The 16,111-nt window shown below is 44.5% G+C and overlaps 1 protein-coding gene across 2 annotated transcripts in view; it reads right to left on the bottom strand.

The window, feature by feature from the left end:
* LSAMP (limbic system associated membrane protein) overlaps positions 1–16,111 on the bottom strand; it is a 981,500-nt gene that overhangs the window by 135,849 nt on the left and 829,540 nt on the right. For both annotated transcript variants that reach the window (XM_078656723.1, XM_078656724.1), the window contains exon 5: positions 4,216–4,336. In XM_078656723.1, coding sequence (XP_078512849.1) covers positions 4,216–4,336 — 121 coding nt within the window. The remainder of the gene's footprint in view (positions 1–4,215; positions 4,337–16,111) is intronic.

Below are 16,111 nucleotides of genomic sequence, written 5' to 3'. Positions count from 1 at the left end.
AGAGCGGTGTCTTGAGCACAACGCAGAGCACAATTATGAGTTTTTCGAAGGCATGAATACAGTGCTGTGCAGAAACAAGTCAGTCTAGCCCCGTGCACACCTTGGGAACTGAAACTGAGCTAGTTTGTATACAAAGGAGTGCACAATGGGATGCAGCACCTTGATTGGATGAAAATGTAAACTGAACGCTCTTCCCTTTGGTTGACCGAGAGCATCTTCACCATTTTTCAAACAATACTTTTACTTGCACAGAATTATGTAACCAATAGACTGATCCACCATATTGAGGGAAGCAAGACCCGTACAAAATAAAAATATATATTAAAAAAACAAAGGGACTCTGCCTTTTTTTAATTAGATTTGTGTATTGAAGTCTACTTTTGTAAAATTATACAAATATGCTTTAAGTATAATTTTTGAATGACAATTTTGTGCTTAAAAGTAAAACGAATTACTCTGTTATCTCGCATTAGGCCTCTACAATCTCCCCATTATTCAGTTCTTCTGAAGGTCAGCTAAGTAAAAACATAATGTATCATGTCTGAGCCCATATTTGTGGGGTCCAATGTGCACAGACATGCACTATCACCCTCCAACCTCTCACTGTTGTAACAGCTGATCACTCAAGCAGGCACTGCCCAGTGGCTATGCTTAATGTGCCCCTAACAAGGACTCCAGTAAACCTTCAAAATATGAAGAAACATCCAAAATTCGGACACATTTTTCAAGCAAATACATTAGGAGGTAGCGGGTTTGAGTGGTATGTCCTCCTTCTGTGGGCTAGTAACCCAGGTGTGAACACATTCAGTGTGAGTGAACATGTTCTGTTAGAGAGAATGGATTTTGTGAGTCTAGGTGCACTGTGCAGCATGGACACGTTTCATAGGAGCAGCTACACTTGGTGTTAAAGTGAATATTGTGCATGAGTAGCCCTGGTATGTGAGGAAGGATGTGTTTATTTTAAGAGTTTTTTATAGCGCTGGCTAGACCCGGAGGTATTAGAGCGCTTTACATGAGGTTCCACAAAATTACACAATTACATCAGTTCCAATTTACATCAGTTGCTAGACAAACAATTAGAAGAGCATAGAAAATGAGATAAGTGAAGAGTAGAGGGGAAGGGGGTAAGGGTAAAGGGGTGGGACTGAGATACGGCAGAAAGACTAAGGAAAGTCTGCCCAAAGTCCGGCTGGGTAGGTGACGGTCGAAGGGGAAGTCCCAAAACCCATCTCCTCTACAGCTATCAGGCGCGCAACGCCCATTGGGCTCACGGGGCTCCAGCCTTCCCCGTCGTGTGCGTCAGCCGGGCTGACACAGCTTTGCGGGCTGGCGACCATCTAATTGCAGCCGCACCCGAGTACTTAACAGGTCTTTAAAAGACCATTTACTTGTAAATTAGGCTTTTGTTGTGTTAAATTAGGCTTTTGTTTTGTTTTCAACCCTTCTTACAGCCACTCTGTCTATGGTTGGAAGAATTAGCCCCCCCCCCGAAATATTTTTCAGCCCCCCCGCGAAATTTTGCTCTAGTTGCCCACCTGTCTGTAAGGAAGGCACACCTATCATTCAGGGATGATGGACTTGTTCTAAAGGAGTGGGTACATTTTGTGAGAGTGAGTAGATTCCGTGAAAATGCGAGGACATAATGTGGATGAGTGAGTACATGCAGTCAAGATGAACATGCTCTGTGAGAGTGGATGTATTTAGTGAGAATGGGCGCATTCTGTATTAGAGTCACTTTGTAAATAGGGCACAACATGGCGCATCACAAAAAAGTGATGCAAGGGCGACCACAAGGACTCATAAATAAGGCACTTAGGACCATATGTATCAAGATACCCATTTGTGATTCTCAAATAGCGATTTTTAAGAAATCGCTATTTGAGAATCGCAAATGGGTATGTATGTACAAAATCTCATTTTTTTTGCAATTCCTTAATTGCGATTAGCAAATTGCGAATCGCAATTAAGGAATACTTTCCCATTCATTTCTATGGGCCAGGAGGCCCACAGGAATGAATGGGAAGTTATTCTCAATTTGCGATTCGCAATTTGCTAATCGCAAATTGAGAATAATTTCAAGGGTGCAGGGGTGTCCCGAGGACACCCTGTTGCACCCCTGAAATATGCATGGGTGCACATGTGGCGCACATACATGCCCAAAAGGGCATGTATGTGCGTCACATGGCACTTTGAAAAATGCAAAAATTTGCATTTTTCAAGGAATTCGCAAATTGGTGGTAATTTGCGGTTCCTTAAGGGCATTTTGCTATTTTTTTTTGCTACATACATTACATTTAAGGAATCGCAAAATTTGCGATTCCTTATTTTGCACCAAATTGTTCTTAAAACATTCCATTTAGCAAATTCGCATTGGCAAAGGCCGAAATTCTGAGAATTTCGGCCTTTTGCGAATGCGAATTTGCTTGATACATATGGCCCTTAGTGGCAATGGGTACAATATGTGAGAGTGGGTGCATTCTGTGAGAACATGTGTGTTCTATAGGAGAGGGCATGTTCTGGAAGAGTAAGTCCATTTAGTGATCAGGAGTGTTACGTGACAGTTGACACATTCTGTAGAGTTGGAACTTTCTGTAGGTGAGTGACTGTTCTAGAATAGTGACAGTAAGGCAATGATGGGCATGTTTTGTGAGAAGGGGTAGATTCTGTGAAAGTGGTTGAGTTGTGTAAGAAAAGGGAATTGTGAGCACATTTAGGGACAAATAGTGGGTACATTTTTTGATAATTTGGTGTTTTCTGTGAGAATGGGCAAATTGAGTGAGAGTGGGCACAATCTATAATAGAGGCATGTGCAGAAAAAGTGGGTTCAAGTAGCTATGATGGGGCTGCTCTATAAGAGTGGGTGCATTCAGTGAGAATGGGTGCATTCTAGAGGACAGGGCATGTTTTTGGAGAATAAAGACATTTTGTGATGATGGGCATGTTTTGTGGAAATGGGCAAATTGTGTGTCATTGGGTGCATTCTGTAGCGGGGTCATGTTCTGCATCATGTTACCTGAGAGTGGGCTATTTCTGCGAGTCTGGGTCCGTTGAGTAAGAGGGGTCTGTTCTGGAAGCGTGAGTACATTTAGTGACGGTGGGCACATTCTGTAAAATGGAAACATTCTGTCTGCGGCATGTACAGGAAGAGTCAGTTTGTGACGACGGGAGTGTTCTGTTAGAGTGGGCGTTTCTTTGGGAGAAAACACAATCTGTGAGAATTCATATTTCCTGAAATAGTCAACAATCTGTGAACATTGATAAGTTTTAGTAAGAATGGATTTGATTTACAAGTGGAAGCAGGGACACGTTTGTAAACTCCGTATGAGTAAGCAGCAAATTATTTAGACATTTCTACTTTCTTCAAAAGTGGTCAGAGCGTGTAAAGTTAGTTAATTCAGAAATAATCAATATGTTGAGTCTGAGTGGGCGTGTTTAGTAAGACTACATTCACTTTGTAAGAGTGACTAGATTGTATACGTGCCACAGGGCACATATAGTTTAAGGGAGGATTCTTTAGGAGATGGCACACTGTATATGAGTGTATGCATTCTGTAAGAATTGGCACTTTAAGTGACAGTGAGTATGTGTATTGCTAAGGAGTAATTAGCCTATGCAGAAACGGGTATTCTCTGCAGGCATGGTGACAATGTACTGTGGTAGTGACTATATTTTCCAGGCTATTAAGAATATATACGTAAGTGCCTGGTCTTTCAGGCCTTACAATGAAAAGAATTGTGGGCACCTGACACTGAGTGAGTATGGTGGCAGCTAATCCCATCCTCGTCGCCAAGATGTAGTAAATATGTTGCAGGAAACAGCAGGCAGATTGAGAAGTCCTTTATTGAAGTACACAGGAAGAGACAAGAGTGGATTCTTCACCACGGAGGCTACAAGCAACTGCAGTGGAATAGAACCCTTACTTGAGAGCAAACATGGAACAGAAACATAATAGCTTTCTGTTGTAGTGCAGGAAATGTAATGGCATTCCATAAAGACTAGAACTAATACCTAAGAGACTTTTGTACTACACTAGATTACCAACATTAGTATGGTACATGAAGGACTATTCCCAGGTTTATGTTTAAAAGTCTTTTGAAGTTGGCGTGATGGGTCCCTAAGCAGAGGATGGCTTGAGTCCCTTTTGGCCACTGCCTCCAGGGTCTAGGGCAAGAATACATTACCACCAATCAAGGGCGTGTTGTTATAAACAGTTACCTGGTGTCGTCTCTGTACCAGGCAAACTCAGGCGTGGGCACCGCTGAAGCCTCGCAGCGCAGGAAGGCGGGCTTCCCCATGAAGCCCTCGTAACTCTTGGACTCCGTGATGGTTGGGGGAACTGTGAGAGAAATAAAAGAAAGACTTTCATGGTCCATGCTCCTGACACCAAAGAAAACAGAGCAACAAGCACTGAGCAGAAATCTCAAAACAATGCTTCATTTAATAACAACTATGAAGTTTCAAAGTGTTCCTTCCAACTCTACTCTTTGTGACCAAAATCAATAGGTAAACTCAAGGTGGTAAGGAGCAACAGCACCGAGCAAACAGTTTGAGTCCTACTTTCTATTACATTAAGAATCCATATGAATCAACAAACGTGTACAAAATTACAGAACCTTTAGCGAAATTACATACAAGAAATACAGTCTGAATTAATATTAGTGAGGTATAGGGCTAAACGTTTCATCCTGACATCATTTCACAAACATAAAATTACATTTGTTGGCAAACAATTCGCCAGCGCAGCCTGCTCTTTTTGGTGACGGGGTTCATTGCTCTGGTAACCTCCAAACACTCGACTTTCGGGGGTCCATCCTTGGTCCCAGTGGAAGGTAGACTTCTGACCAGACCATCCATCTCTGCTCTCGGGATCCACGACTTTATGGGGGTCATTGTGGGGCTTTGAGTAGCTGAAACAACCTACCTACCCCTCCCTCTGATGACATTACTCAAGTGGTCGAGCTTAGGACCCCGCGAGATGGTTTAACTTCTGGCTTGTGAGTAACTCGCTAACCAGAAGCAGAAGCTGAGCATTCTAACCTTTGTACAAATCTATTAAAAAATAACTCTGGCCTGCAGAGCCACTAAATACATGTTGACAAGTATTGCCACTTGATCCTTGCAGAACCCCAATACAAGGATAAATGCCTGACACTCAGGCGACCAATGTAGCCATGTTGGTCTCACATCTGTTTATCCAACCACCATCCTCCCTGCATCTTCTGATAACAGATGCTCTCCTACCATTGGAGGAGCTGCTGTCACATGACCTGGAGCCCCAGGAGCAGTCTATGAAAGATAGCCTCTCTTTACATGCCAAAAAACTGACGAACTAAATAAGGACTTATATTCCTCACTGCCTTTTCATGGAATTCTCACCATGATTCCCAAACAAGATGATACGTGCCATGCACTGTCGCTAGTCAAGGTTCTCAATTTGGTTGCGTGACTCTGGGTACTGGTACGGTACTCGTCTGTGAGCCAAGAATACACATCCAGGACATTGTTCTGCTGTTTCTTAACCCCTTAGCCGCGGCCACGATATTGCGGCAGTGTGGCACTTCCGCAAAACAGGCGGGGCCGCGTCGGCCGTTGTTGTTTGCGGCACCAGCGAGGTAGTGCTTGCGACGTCCAACGGCCAACGGCAGCCCGCAAGTGGTTAATCTCAAGGTACTATTCAGAAAGAATATGCTTTATAATTGTGGCCACTGACTCTGACTCTGTCTTCCAAGCCAGTAACCTTGGGTTAACCTGTGGTGTTGAGGCAAGAACCTGGCAGCTTTAGGTAGAGATTTGGGAGCCAGCAGCGTGTGAAAAAAAAATCAGCATCAAGGTAAATTGTGAAAGTGTTGGTACTAGGCATGTAAACCTGGGAATGTGCTGAAATCTTACGGTTTCCCAGGAGAGGTGCAACGAGAAGAAATATCTTTATTTGTCCTTATTTTTTACTCTTTCTATGTGTGTGCCATTCGGCAGCACACATAGAAAGAGGAAAAAGCCTCTCAGGATAGGTTTTGTGCAGAAAGGTTTTCCTTTTGCACAAAAACAATCCTGCATTCAATGCAGGCCCCCTTCCACCAAGGTGCAAGGGTGACTATGTTGGCTCTAGGTGGCCCATTTTGCGCCAGCACAGGGAGAAAGGTCTGGACTGCATCGTTTGCCCTAAATACGGCACATTCCTGCCCTTTCCCTGTGAAGCAGCGGTGGAAGGTGACTTGCTGAGCTGCACTGGATCACCATCCATAAATATGCCAGGGAGTGTTTTCCGTCAACAGGGCATATTTTAGGGTGGCACAACAGAGTTTTAAATGAAGAACATGTTGGGAATTGCATGAGAGATGCCTGAGACTGAGAGGGACCACACGATAAGCATAGTGTAATGCTTCATTAAGACCTGTAGATTGGACAAGCCTTACTTGTCTACAATCCGTTCTTTCAGCTCACTTCTGGTGCTGTGATTCTGCATTGATAGGCCAATATTCATATTTACCAACACAAAGAAGAGAATGAGCAACAATTTCTGTGTACATGACAGGGAGGTGGCACAGTTGACAAAGGACCCAATCGCCCTCCATAGTAATGGCATCATTGTGTGGCGCTCACCAGATCCCACAATTCTCACTTTATTTCCTGGAAGAGAGTATTTGGAGGAAGTCAGAAATCTTAGAGGTCAGAATGGAACCAGCATGTACAGATTTATTCTATCAAAACAACTGAAGGTCGGTGAAAGCCAACGCCGCCATCGTTCTCTGAAATGTCTTGCTTCCCAAAAATGTATCTAGGCATGGGGTACATACATATGGCAGCTGAGTTGGTTGTGAGCACCGACCAACAATAAACAGAAGTTACAACTGATAAAAAACTTACTCAAAAGTGTACGTTTTTTTGAGAATCAGGCCCTCAGTTCCCAGGTAAGTAATTCCTATGTAAACAATGTTTGAACTACCGAGTTACTGCTCTACCCATAGAATTTGGTGTTTGCTGTAGGCTCTAGATTAGTAACCACTGCCAGTGACTCACCCACACAGTCTCTGGAGAAGATGCTAAGTGGTCCAATTGTATTTAGGCAGAGTTTTCTTTGCCATTCTCGTCACATTACACAATTTCAGAACAGATTAACCCCTTGGCCGTGGCGCTAATTCTGCCGCGGCGCTGGCGGGGTGGGGGGTGAGCACAGTGCCGCCATGTTCGTGACGGAACCACATCGTCATGAGTCAGCTGTGCTGGCGGTGTGGTTCCGTCACAACTCTTCCCACTCACTAATTCGCCCACACAGGCGGGGAATCAGTGCTGTGTGGACGGAGCAGCCGCAGCATGACGGAACCACGCCGTCATGAGCACACGCCGTCCGTGGCTCACGATGGTGTGTTTCCATCATAAGCAGGGAAGGGGTTAAACATGTCTCCAGTAAGGGTCATTGAAATTGTCGTCTATGCTTACTTTTTTTTTTTACTCTGTACATTTGTGATCTTCCCGAAGTTTAAAGTGAAATTTGTGAAAATACGTATTCAAAGTAGGATTTGATGGGAGAAAAACCCCAAGCAAAACCTACTTTCAGTAAGTCAATAGCCCCACAAAACGTTTTTTTTTTTGGAAAATGTGTTTCTAGAGGCAATATTTTGGTAAGTACATGCACTATGCTATTTCACAACTTGCAGACCTTTAAACTTTGCCTTTCTTCCCAAGCAGAACTATAATCTCACATCCATGTCGTCCAAAGCTTCTTCATAGTTTCTCTCCTTGTAAAGCTTGATTTGGGTGGACCATCAATTGACGGAACCGCTCCGTCATCAGCCGCAGTGGCGCTGTCATGGCCCCCCCGACGCGCCTGCGCGGTGCTGATTTTGCGCCTGCACGGCACGTTCTATTGAGCGGGCGGGGCCATGACGGAACTGCTCCGTCATCAGCACAGCTCACCCGAGGCTGGTGACGGAGCGGTTCCGTCACCAGCGTGTGAGCGCCGCTCGGCCCCCCCCGCCCCCTTAGCGCTGCGGCGGAATAGCCGTCGCAGCGGAGGTGTTAACAAAGTTTTCTGCATTAAAGGGGCGTGCAATGTATATTGCTGGGTGAGTTCCTAACAACATCCATGGCTTTTTGATATTGCCCGGATTTATGAGAAATCATACCTCTGAGGCAGCGCCAAAAATCTACGCCTCCCCAGGGGTGGTGGCATAAGGGAGGCACAATGAGGAGAAATATCTTTGATTCTCCTCGTTTTTCCTTTTTCTGTGTGTGCTGCAGAATGCAGCCCTCATGTAGAATGCAGCACTCATAAAAAAAGGAAAGAACCTCTTATGATTGTTTTAGTACAGGAAGGTTTCAGTTCCTGCACAGAAATAATCATCCCTGCAACGCAGGCACCCTTGCAACATGGTGCCAAGGCACCTGCGTTGGCGCATGGCAGCCCACTGTGTGCCAGTGCAGGGGAAAAGGACAGAAATGCTGCGTATCTGATAAATATGCGTATTCCTGCCCATTTCTTTTGCCGGAGGGCAGCGGAGCAGGAAGACCTACGGTGCTATCCTATGGCAAAACCTCATAAATGAGGCCCTCAATACCTATCTGATAAATGTTAATTTAATGTGGAAGGAGTAGTTTGTCTCATAACTCCATATAGACTACATGACGGCCCCAATCCATAGGAGTCTACATCTTCTTTAGATCTCTCTATATCAATGTGGCACAGAATGGCTCCGACTACCGCCAGTCTGGAAATCATCCCCAGTACGTTCAAATCATCACAAATTGTAATGTGATCGACAAGACGGTAGATTCTTGAGTTGACATATAGAGAATGTTCCAGGAATAATTCATGTAGGTGAAAGTAGAAGAACAGACCCTACACAATGAAGTGCTCTTCTACAAGGAAGAGTGATTGGTGTGTTTTCAATGGCGTGTGACAGAACGATGAACATGGGTGGCTTTTTTGTATGTTGAGTGAAATCATGGTGGAGGGCATTGCATCTTTTAACGTTTTTGTTGGTGTGCAAAACATAGTGGTTCTTAATTTTAGTTGCCTATTGGCAAAGCCAATAGCCTTGATCTTAGTGACATATGCAAACACCGGCCTGCACAAATGTGCATTATTTAAGCCATGTGTCTTCATAGTCTGCTTCTTCCTGTGCCACTTATGCATGCGACCTAGGTGTTTTTATTCCCCAGGCTTGCTGTGCATGCATTAGCACCTTAAAGACTGCCAAAGAGACCCTGCAAATGCTTGTTTTATCTTCACAGGCCATCAGATGGAAAGTGTTTCAACACCTAAACCTTGAGCAGTATAACCAGCTGCTTCCTGCAACCCTTGAAGGAAGAAGTTAAAAATATATTTCTGACATAGGTAAGAAAAGGAGAAAATAGATGAAATGAGCTGTTCCCTGTGCAGAAGAAGGAGGCTCACCGCGACCAATTTAATTAAATTTACCACCTAAGATTCTTTACTCTGAATGTTTATCCAGGTCTCTGTGTTCTTGGCTCTCTGCCTTTCTTTCAGGGCTGATGCAAAATGTGAACTTGTTCTCAAGATAAATGAAGATGTAACCTCTGGATGTGTCACCTTGTCCCCAAGAGACACTCGCGCCACGAGCTATTTCCAGGATTACAGGCGCTTCCACACTGCGCACGTCTCCTCCCAGCACTAAGTGTGGGGATTCATCGCTAATCATACTCTGTGTCTACCACCAGCCATGAGGGAACCTCTGGGCACCGCTGGGCCCCTGGCACCAGAAGAGTCACAAAACTGCCCCCTGCCTTGAGGCAATGGCTGCCCTGTCCTACCACGCAAAGATGCCGCAGTCGCCACTTATCCCAGCGTCCAAGCTATGCCTACCTGCTTACCCTCTGCTGTACCACCTCGTCCTTTTCTTTCTCACAACCCTGTCTTTTGGTTGACTCGCATTTTCTCTTAGCTTGACATACAAAACGTTGATGTCATTCAGTGCAACTGTTCGAGGGGACACATTTCCAGCTCTGAGCATCTTGCAGTCTCTTCTTTGCCCTCCTGATTTTCAAACCACGTTCCTCACAAGCTGTATTTTTTCTCTTCTTGTCACAGCTGCTTTTTGTCTCGTCTGAAGGAGCGCAAAACTCCAGCTTTGTGACAAGGAGAGGTTCGTTTTTGAATTAGAAACTAAAGCTCGCCTTCCAAATTCACTTAGGTCGACACACAACGCTGTTCTACAGTGCTCTTTTGTTTAAAGGGCAGGTGAGTGAGAGGTCTTCTATTCAAGCACGGTTTCTAATTCACCGGCTGCACAATCATGGCTCAAAAAATTGAGTGCCCAAAGGAGTACTTGTTTAATTTAAATAGCACGCCCGGATCATAACATGGTACTCAGAAATGTAATTTCATAGTGCATTACTGAAAGACACCAGCATCGTTTAAAATCACAATTCAAAGCAATCCTAGCAAATACATGGAACAAAAGCATAGTTATAATCAGAAACACAAGGCTACGAAAAATACAGATTTAACACCACCATAATACCACTCTGTTAACAATACAAGTGCAATTACTACAATGATAGCACCACAACAAATGTAAAATCAACATGTCGGTAACAAAGTCTCTCCCCAGAGAAATATCCATTTCTTTTATAGGTAACTCCTCTATGGCAAATAACTCTCTTTGTAATCTGTTAGGGTTTAAAGGACTATTGCGGATAGACTGAGAACTTATCTGGGAAAGAGAGATGCTCTACCCTCTCCCCCCCCTTCTTCACTTGGAAATGAGGGTGCAGGGGTGGTAAACACAATGTTTCAGAGAATACCATTCAAGGATGTTTTATCATGTTTATCACGTCACTTAGTGGGCCAGGTGCTAACCACCGACTGTCATGGTTGCGAGCAGATGTGTTTCTTAGGTACAAATGAAAAGGAGGTGTCTGCCTTCTGTGGCACCTTAGCCTCTGAATATGACGTCTGCAGTCTATTTGGGATCTACTGAACTTTTGTCCTCGGGTTCCTACTGTCCCTCAAGTCCTCTGGCAAGTTTTCATTGGGTCATCAGAGTCCATCACTCAACTTACCATTTGGGCACTTTCTGTCATCAGGCTGACCCTTGGCCCATCATATGACTCCAACCATAGATCAAACTCAAAACATCAACACAACCAGAGTCCAAACATTAACCCACCTCATTCCAATCATCACACCAGCCAGACTTCAAACATCAACCAGGGACATCTAAAGAATTTTGTAGGCCTTGGGCAAGCATATTTTGGGGGGGCCTGTAAGGAACAGTTTTGAATGTGTGATCATATTTCAGCTCTTTCATGCCCCCTTGTGCCAAGTCACTGACAGTGCACAGACACACTCGTCCAAATTCTAAATGTGTTTTCATGTAATATTCAGGGATTGTGATGTGTGTTTTCAGTATTCTAACACAGCAGCTGCTCGCTAATATTATTTCAAATAATCTCTGTGACACTCTCCCGTTTCTCATATGTGAGGTACTGATTTGATCTAAAAGAAACTATTTTATGGATGTATATGTAATAGACACACATATCACTTAAATAAAGGAAAGTGGTATTTAAAACAATGTGTTTAAGAATCATTCAATGTCATCAGGGCAAGACCCAGCAGAACAGAGCTGGCTCTATCAGGCCCCCCCTGAAAGGCTGGGGCCCTGGGCCAGAGAACACTTTGCCCATGCCTTTAAACGTCTCTGACACCAACCAGACCAGAGCCCAAACATCAACCCAACCAAACTTCAAACTTCAACCCCATCAGAGCCTTACCATCAACTCAACCAGACTCCAAACTCCAACCCAACCAGGCTTCATACACCAACTCAACCAGACTTCAAACATGAATCCAACTAGACGTCAAACATAATACCCACCTGTTTCCAACCATCACACCAGCCAGACTTCAAACATCAACCCAACCAGAGCCCAAACATCAACCCAACCAAACTTCAAACATCAAACCCGATCAGAGCCTTAACATCACTCAACCAGACTCCAAACACCAACCCAACCAGACTCCAAACACCAACCCAACCAGACTCCAAACACCAACTCAACCAGACTTCAAACACCAACCCAACCAGACTTCAAACACGAACCTTTCATTAAGATAGTATGGGCAATATTAAGGGTGGCAGATTTGATCTATCTCATCACCAGAAGGGAGAACTATTTGATTCAATTATTCTGTTGTTTTGTTAGGATAGCAACAACCACTGCCCAAAGCTCCTTTTTGCATCACAGTGAGCCATATAATGTTCATGTCCCTTCCCTCCCCTTCAGGCAACTAGCCAGGGAGTAAAAATACACTTCAATTTAATTTGAAATTATTGGGTCTTCTCAGCTTTCTGAATGAATGCACTTCCTTAAGAACTGTAATTGGAAGGAATTTTACTATTGTTCTGCTTTGAAATTGATTGCGCAATCAGAAAGACCAACATTTGCTAAAGTAGCTTGTGGCTATCACCCATTGTGAAGTGGAGGGTGTATGTTGGAGAATACAAGAGAATTGATAGGGTCGAGGCATCTTAAAGGGTACACGTCTTGGAAACAGAGTGTGTCGGCGACGCAGAAAAACAACCACAAGGAGTGTGTGGTTTGGGTGATCACAATGGCAATTTCTGGCAACAATCCGGCAAATGTTCAAGATTTTCCCCATTCCTTTGTGGAAAAGTAAATTTTGTCATGTTCTGTGTCACTACGTGTCATCCATCATATGTTATGTGTGCATGACCAATATGCATATGTTATTCCCCATGTCCGATTCAAGACGCAATTATAGTTGTGTCCTCCTCTAGTATGCCAGTTTCCAGTCCTCGTGAATACTACGAATACCAGGCCTATGTAAAGCTACGTTGCCACGTTTCTCAGTGTGCACGTTATTTCATTATAAAGTCCCCGTTTCTAGGCCTCAAAAGGGCCTGGACACTAGATTCAGCTCCTGTCTCCTGAAGCCTCGCTGAGGAGCGATCCAGCCCCCACCTGTATCCTCGACCTTTCACTTACTTCCTGCCTCGCAGTGCCCGGTGCAGCTTGGCTCTGCCTCTGAGTCTGCCAAGACTATGTTATGATTCCAGTTATCAGTTTAGTCCTCCTTCTCTGCATTCCTAAGCTACTGAACTGCATCAATAGTTTCCGTCATTGTCTAGCCTATTCGGCTCCATGTTAAGAGAAATACTGTATTTAATGGTCATTTAATATTCTTCATCACGCACTACATGTAGAATAAATGCATGCTCTAGTCTTAGAGTCAGTTAGCTTTTCCCCTCATGACTTCTAGTTTATATCAACATGTTCCCTAAACATCAGATACTAGATAGGGTTTAGGTACATGTCGCTCCGACCCTCCAGACTTTAGTCTCTGCTCCTAGCACAGAGTTCATAGCCCCCAGCTTCTCCTCGTAACACGTCATTACCAGTTTGCGCGCACCACCAGGTTAGAGGTCCCGGCTCCTTAGGTAGCCCCCTCCTATGTTTCCGCCCATTCATGACATATTCTGTTACGTCTGCACCACATGTCTATGCATACGCCCAGTTACACCTCTTTTTACTCTTATCTTTCGCGACTGCTACGCGTCACGCCTTCTGCTCCACCCACTGCTACGCCTACTGCAATGTAATGCTATGTGTTCGCGCTATGTATATATGCTCGTGTATTGTTATTAAAAGTTAGCGCGCTCATCCCAGACCCAGCCCCAGCAGCTGCTGGGCCCTGTCATCCTATTCCTATGCAGGTTGTCCTGTTCCTGTCCTTATGCTGTATTAAACCTGCAAAAACTCCTACTACCTCGAATCTTGACTCTTATTTATTGAGCTATCTGTTATGATATATGTCTAGTCAAAAATAGGGTATTATTTATTTATTTACCACATAATGGCGCCCGAATAGGGACTTGCCCTTTCCCCACGCGTCGGTGAAGCCACGCCGACCCCCTGACCCTCTGCAGTCGTGACGGAACTCTTCTGCGCAGTGGCAGATATTTCTGCTCAAGTATCCCTCAGGCCCACGGAGGAGACGGAGGAGGCGGTCCAGCATCCAGACGAGACGGTGGAGGAACGCGGCGAGTCCCGACCAGAGCCCAAGCCAAGAGTCCAAGGTCCGAGGTATCCGGAGGTCCACCCGTAACTGAAGTCCGAAGTCCGAAGTTCGTCGTCATCGTCGTAGCAGTCCAGTCCAGTCCGAGGCCTTCCGTTCTTGCTGCCCGGTGAGTACCGTTACTGGGGTGGTATCTAGACAGGGTCAATTTAATTGACTCTGGTCTGTGGGTTGGTGGTACACAGTCCCACAAACGAAGTGTTCACTTCGGTGGATACGGGTCCTGACGTGTCTCTTTAAGAGACCGGTAAGTTTCGTACTGTTTCAGCAGTACATCTAGTTTCTGTTCTAGTCAGTTCTGTTCTCGAGAAATTTCAAGTATTTTCAGGTGGTATTCTGTTCGAACTGTTATTCATAATGTTCTTCATGTATTTTACTGTTGTGGTATGAGTGCGACGTGATTTCGTGTTTTCATTGTGTATTGTATTATGTCCAGATTATAGTCCAGTCATGCCGCTCTTCTCAAAATTACGTCAGTTAAAAACTAGAAAGGGTCTGCTGGAAGCAGCAGTTCCCGTCCCGCCCAGGGACAGTCCAGGTCACTTTATGTATCAGAAACATGGCATAAGTGCCATATTGTATCTAGATTTATGGGTAGAATATACCAAACAGTTAGAAGAAAAGTATAGATGGCCCGTATCGGGTACATGGGATGCCGAATGCATCATGCGAGTAGAAGAAGTATTATGGAAAAAGAAAGCCAGACAATCACAGAAAGATGCCATCGAGTTATGGCGCAAAGAAGCTCATAAAAGAACCGAAAAAGAAATCAGAAAGTCAGAACTAAGTAGAGAATCCCAAGAACGAGCCCAAGAAAGAGAATTAATCGAGATAGGTGAACGAGTTAGAACTGAGCAATTAGACAGACAGAGGAATGCCCTCATTAAGGGTATGTATCCTCTTCTTGCTGAGGGCTTGCCAAAAGCGACCCCAGAGGCATCCAGTAATTTCCCGCCACCATTAGTTCCGACCAAGCTACGTCACAAACCGACCGCAGCTGATATTTTTATTTCGTCCTATCTGGACGACACAGTCCCCGAATATGCAAATCCTGTTCGCACTCCGCCAGTCCCTGTAAACCAGGTAATTCCTGCTCCTCCAGACACCGGGGTGCCCTTAACAGCCCCCCCGGGTCAGCCCGCCATACAAGTCCAGCCCACGTTACAATTACCGACCCTGCCAGGACGGAAAGCATCAGTTGATGATTCTAGTTTAGGGGCCGCAGGAGGAGGTCTTCCTCAAACCCCGCCGCCATACAAGCGTTTATCAGCACTCAAATTACATGTTCAAGCATCACAGCGTACTCCTAAAAGTAATAAGTCTGTTGCAGAGATCAGGCAAACCCTTGGCGAATGTGTCTATGACCCAGTTCCAGGCGAGTTTAATATGGTTTTATATTCCGTACGCGTAAGGAGAGTGACCGAGTATCTAGTCACCCTGCCGAATATGAAAGAAGATCTAGACAGGATATATCGTTTCATCCGTACAGGGGATGACCCACAAAGTATTAGTGATGCCATGTCTCAAAGGAAAGCCGAGATTCAGCGTATGATATTAAAGTTTTTAATTAACTGTCTAATAAGAGAACAAGATTACCCGTCTAAAGACCCGGAAGAAATGAAAACTCTAACAAAGTGGAGTGATAATATAGCCGAAGGAAAGCACAATACCATTAGTGCCATGGAAAGTATGTACAAGAAAATCCGTAGAGAAATAATAAAGATACACGAACAGCGTAAAGCCGCACAAGTAAGCGAGAAAGAAAGTACCTCTGATCCTGAAGAGGAAGACGATGAGAATACTGCCAGAATAGCGTATGTAGGAAAACCTAGATTTCCAGATCGCCATTTACGTCTAGAACACAAGTCAACTTTCCATCATTCAGCACCAGAACAAGGTTCCCTAGAACAAGTATTTCAAGCTACCGATCACATTCTGAAATCACGAATCGGTTATAGTGAGTTAAGTACTATGCATGAACAGGAACTAGTCCGATCAGCAGTCCGATGGATTACTGATTCTACCACTTTTCCAGACGAAATAGTGGCA

This window comes from Lissotriton helveticus, chromosome 8 (assembly GCF_964261635.1).
Source record: "Lissotriton helveticus chromosome 8, aLisHel1.1, whole genome shotgun sequence".
NCBI lineage: Eukaryota > Metazoa > Chordata > Amphibia > Caudata > Salamandridae > Lissotriton > Lissotriton helveticus.
Note: the sequence above shows the minus strand (reverse complement) of the source record. Positions and strands in the feature narration are given on the sequence as shown.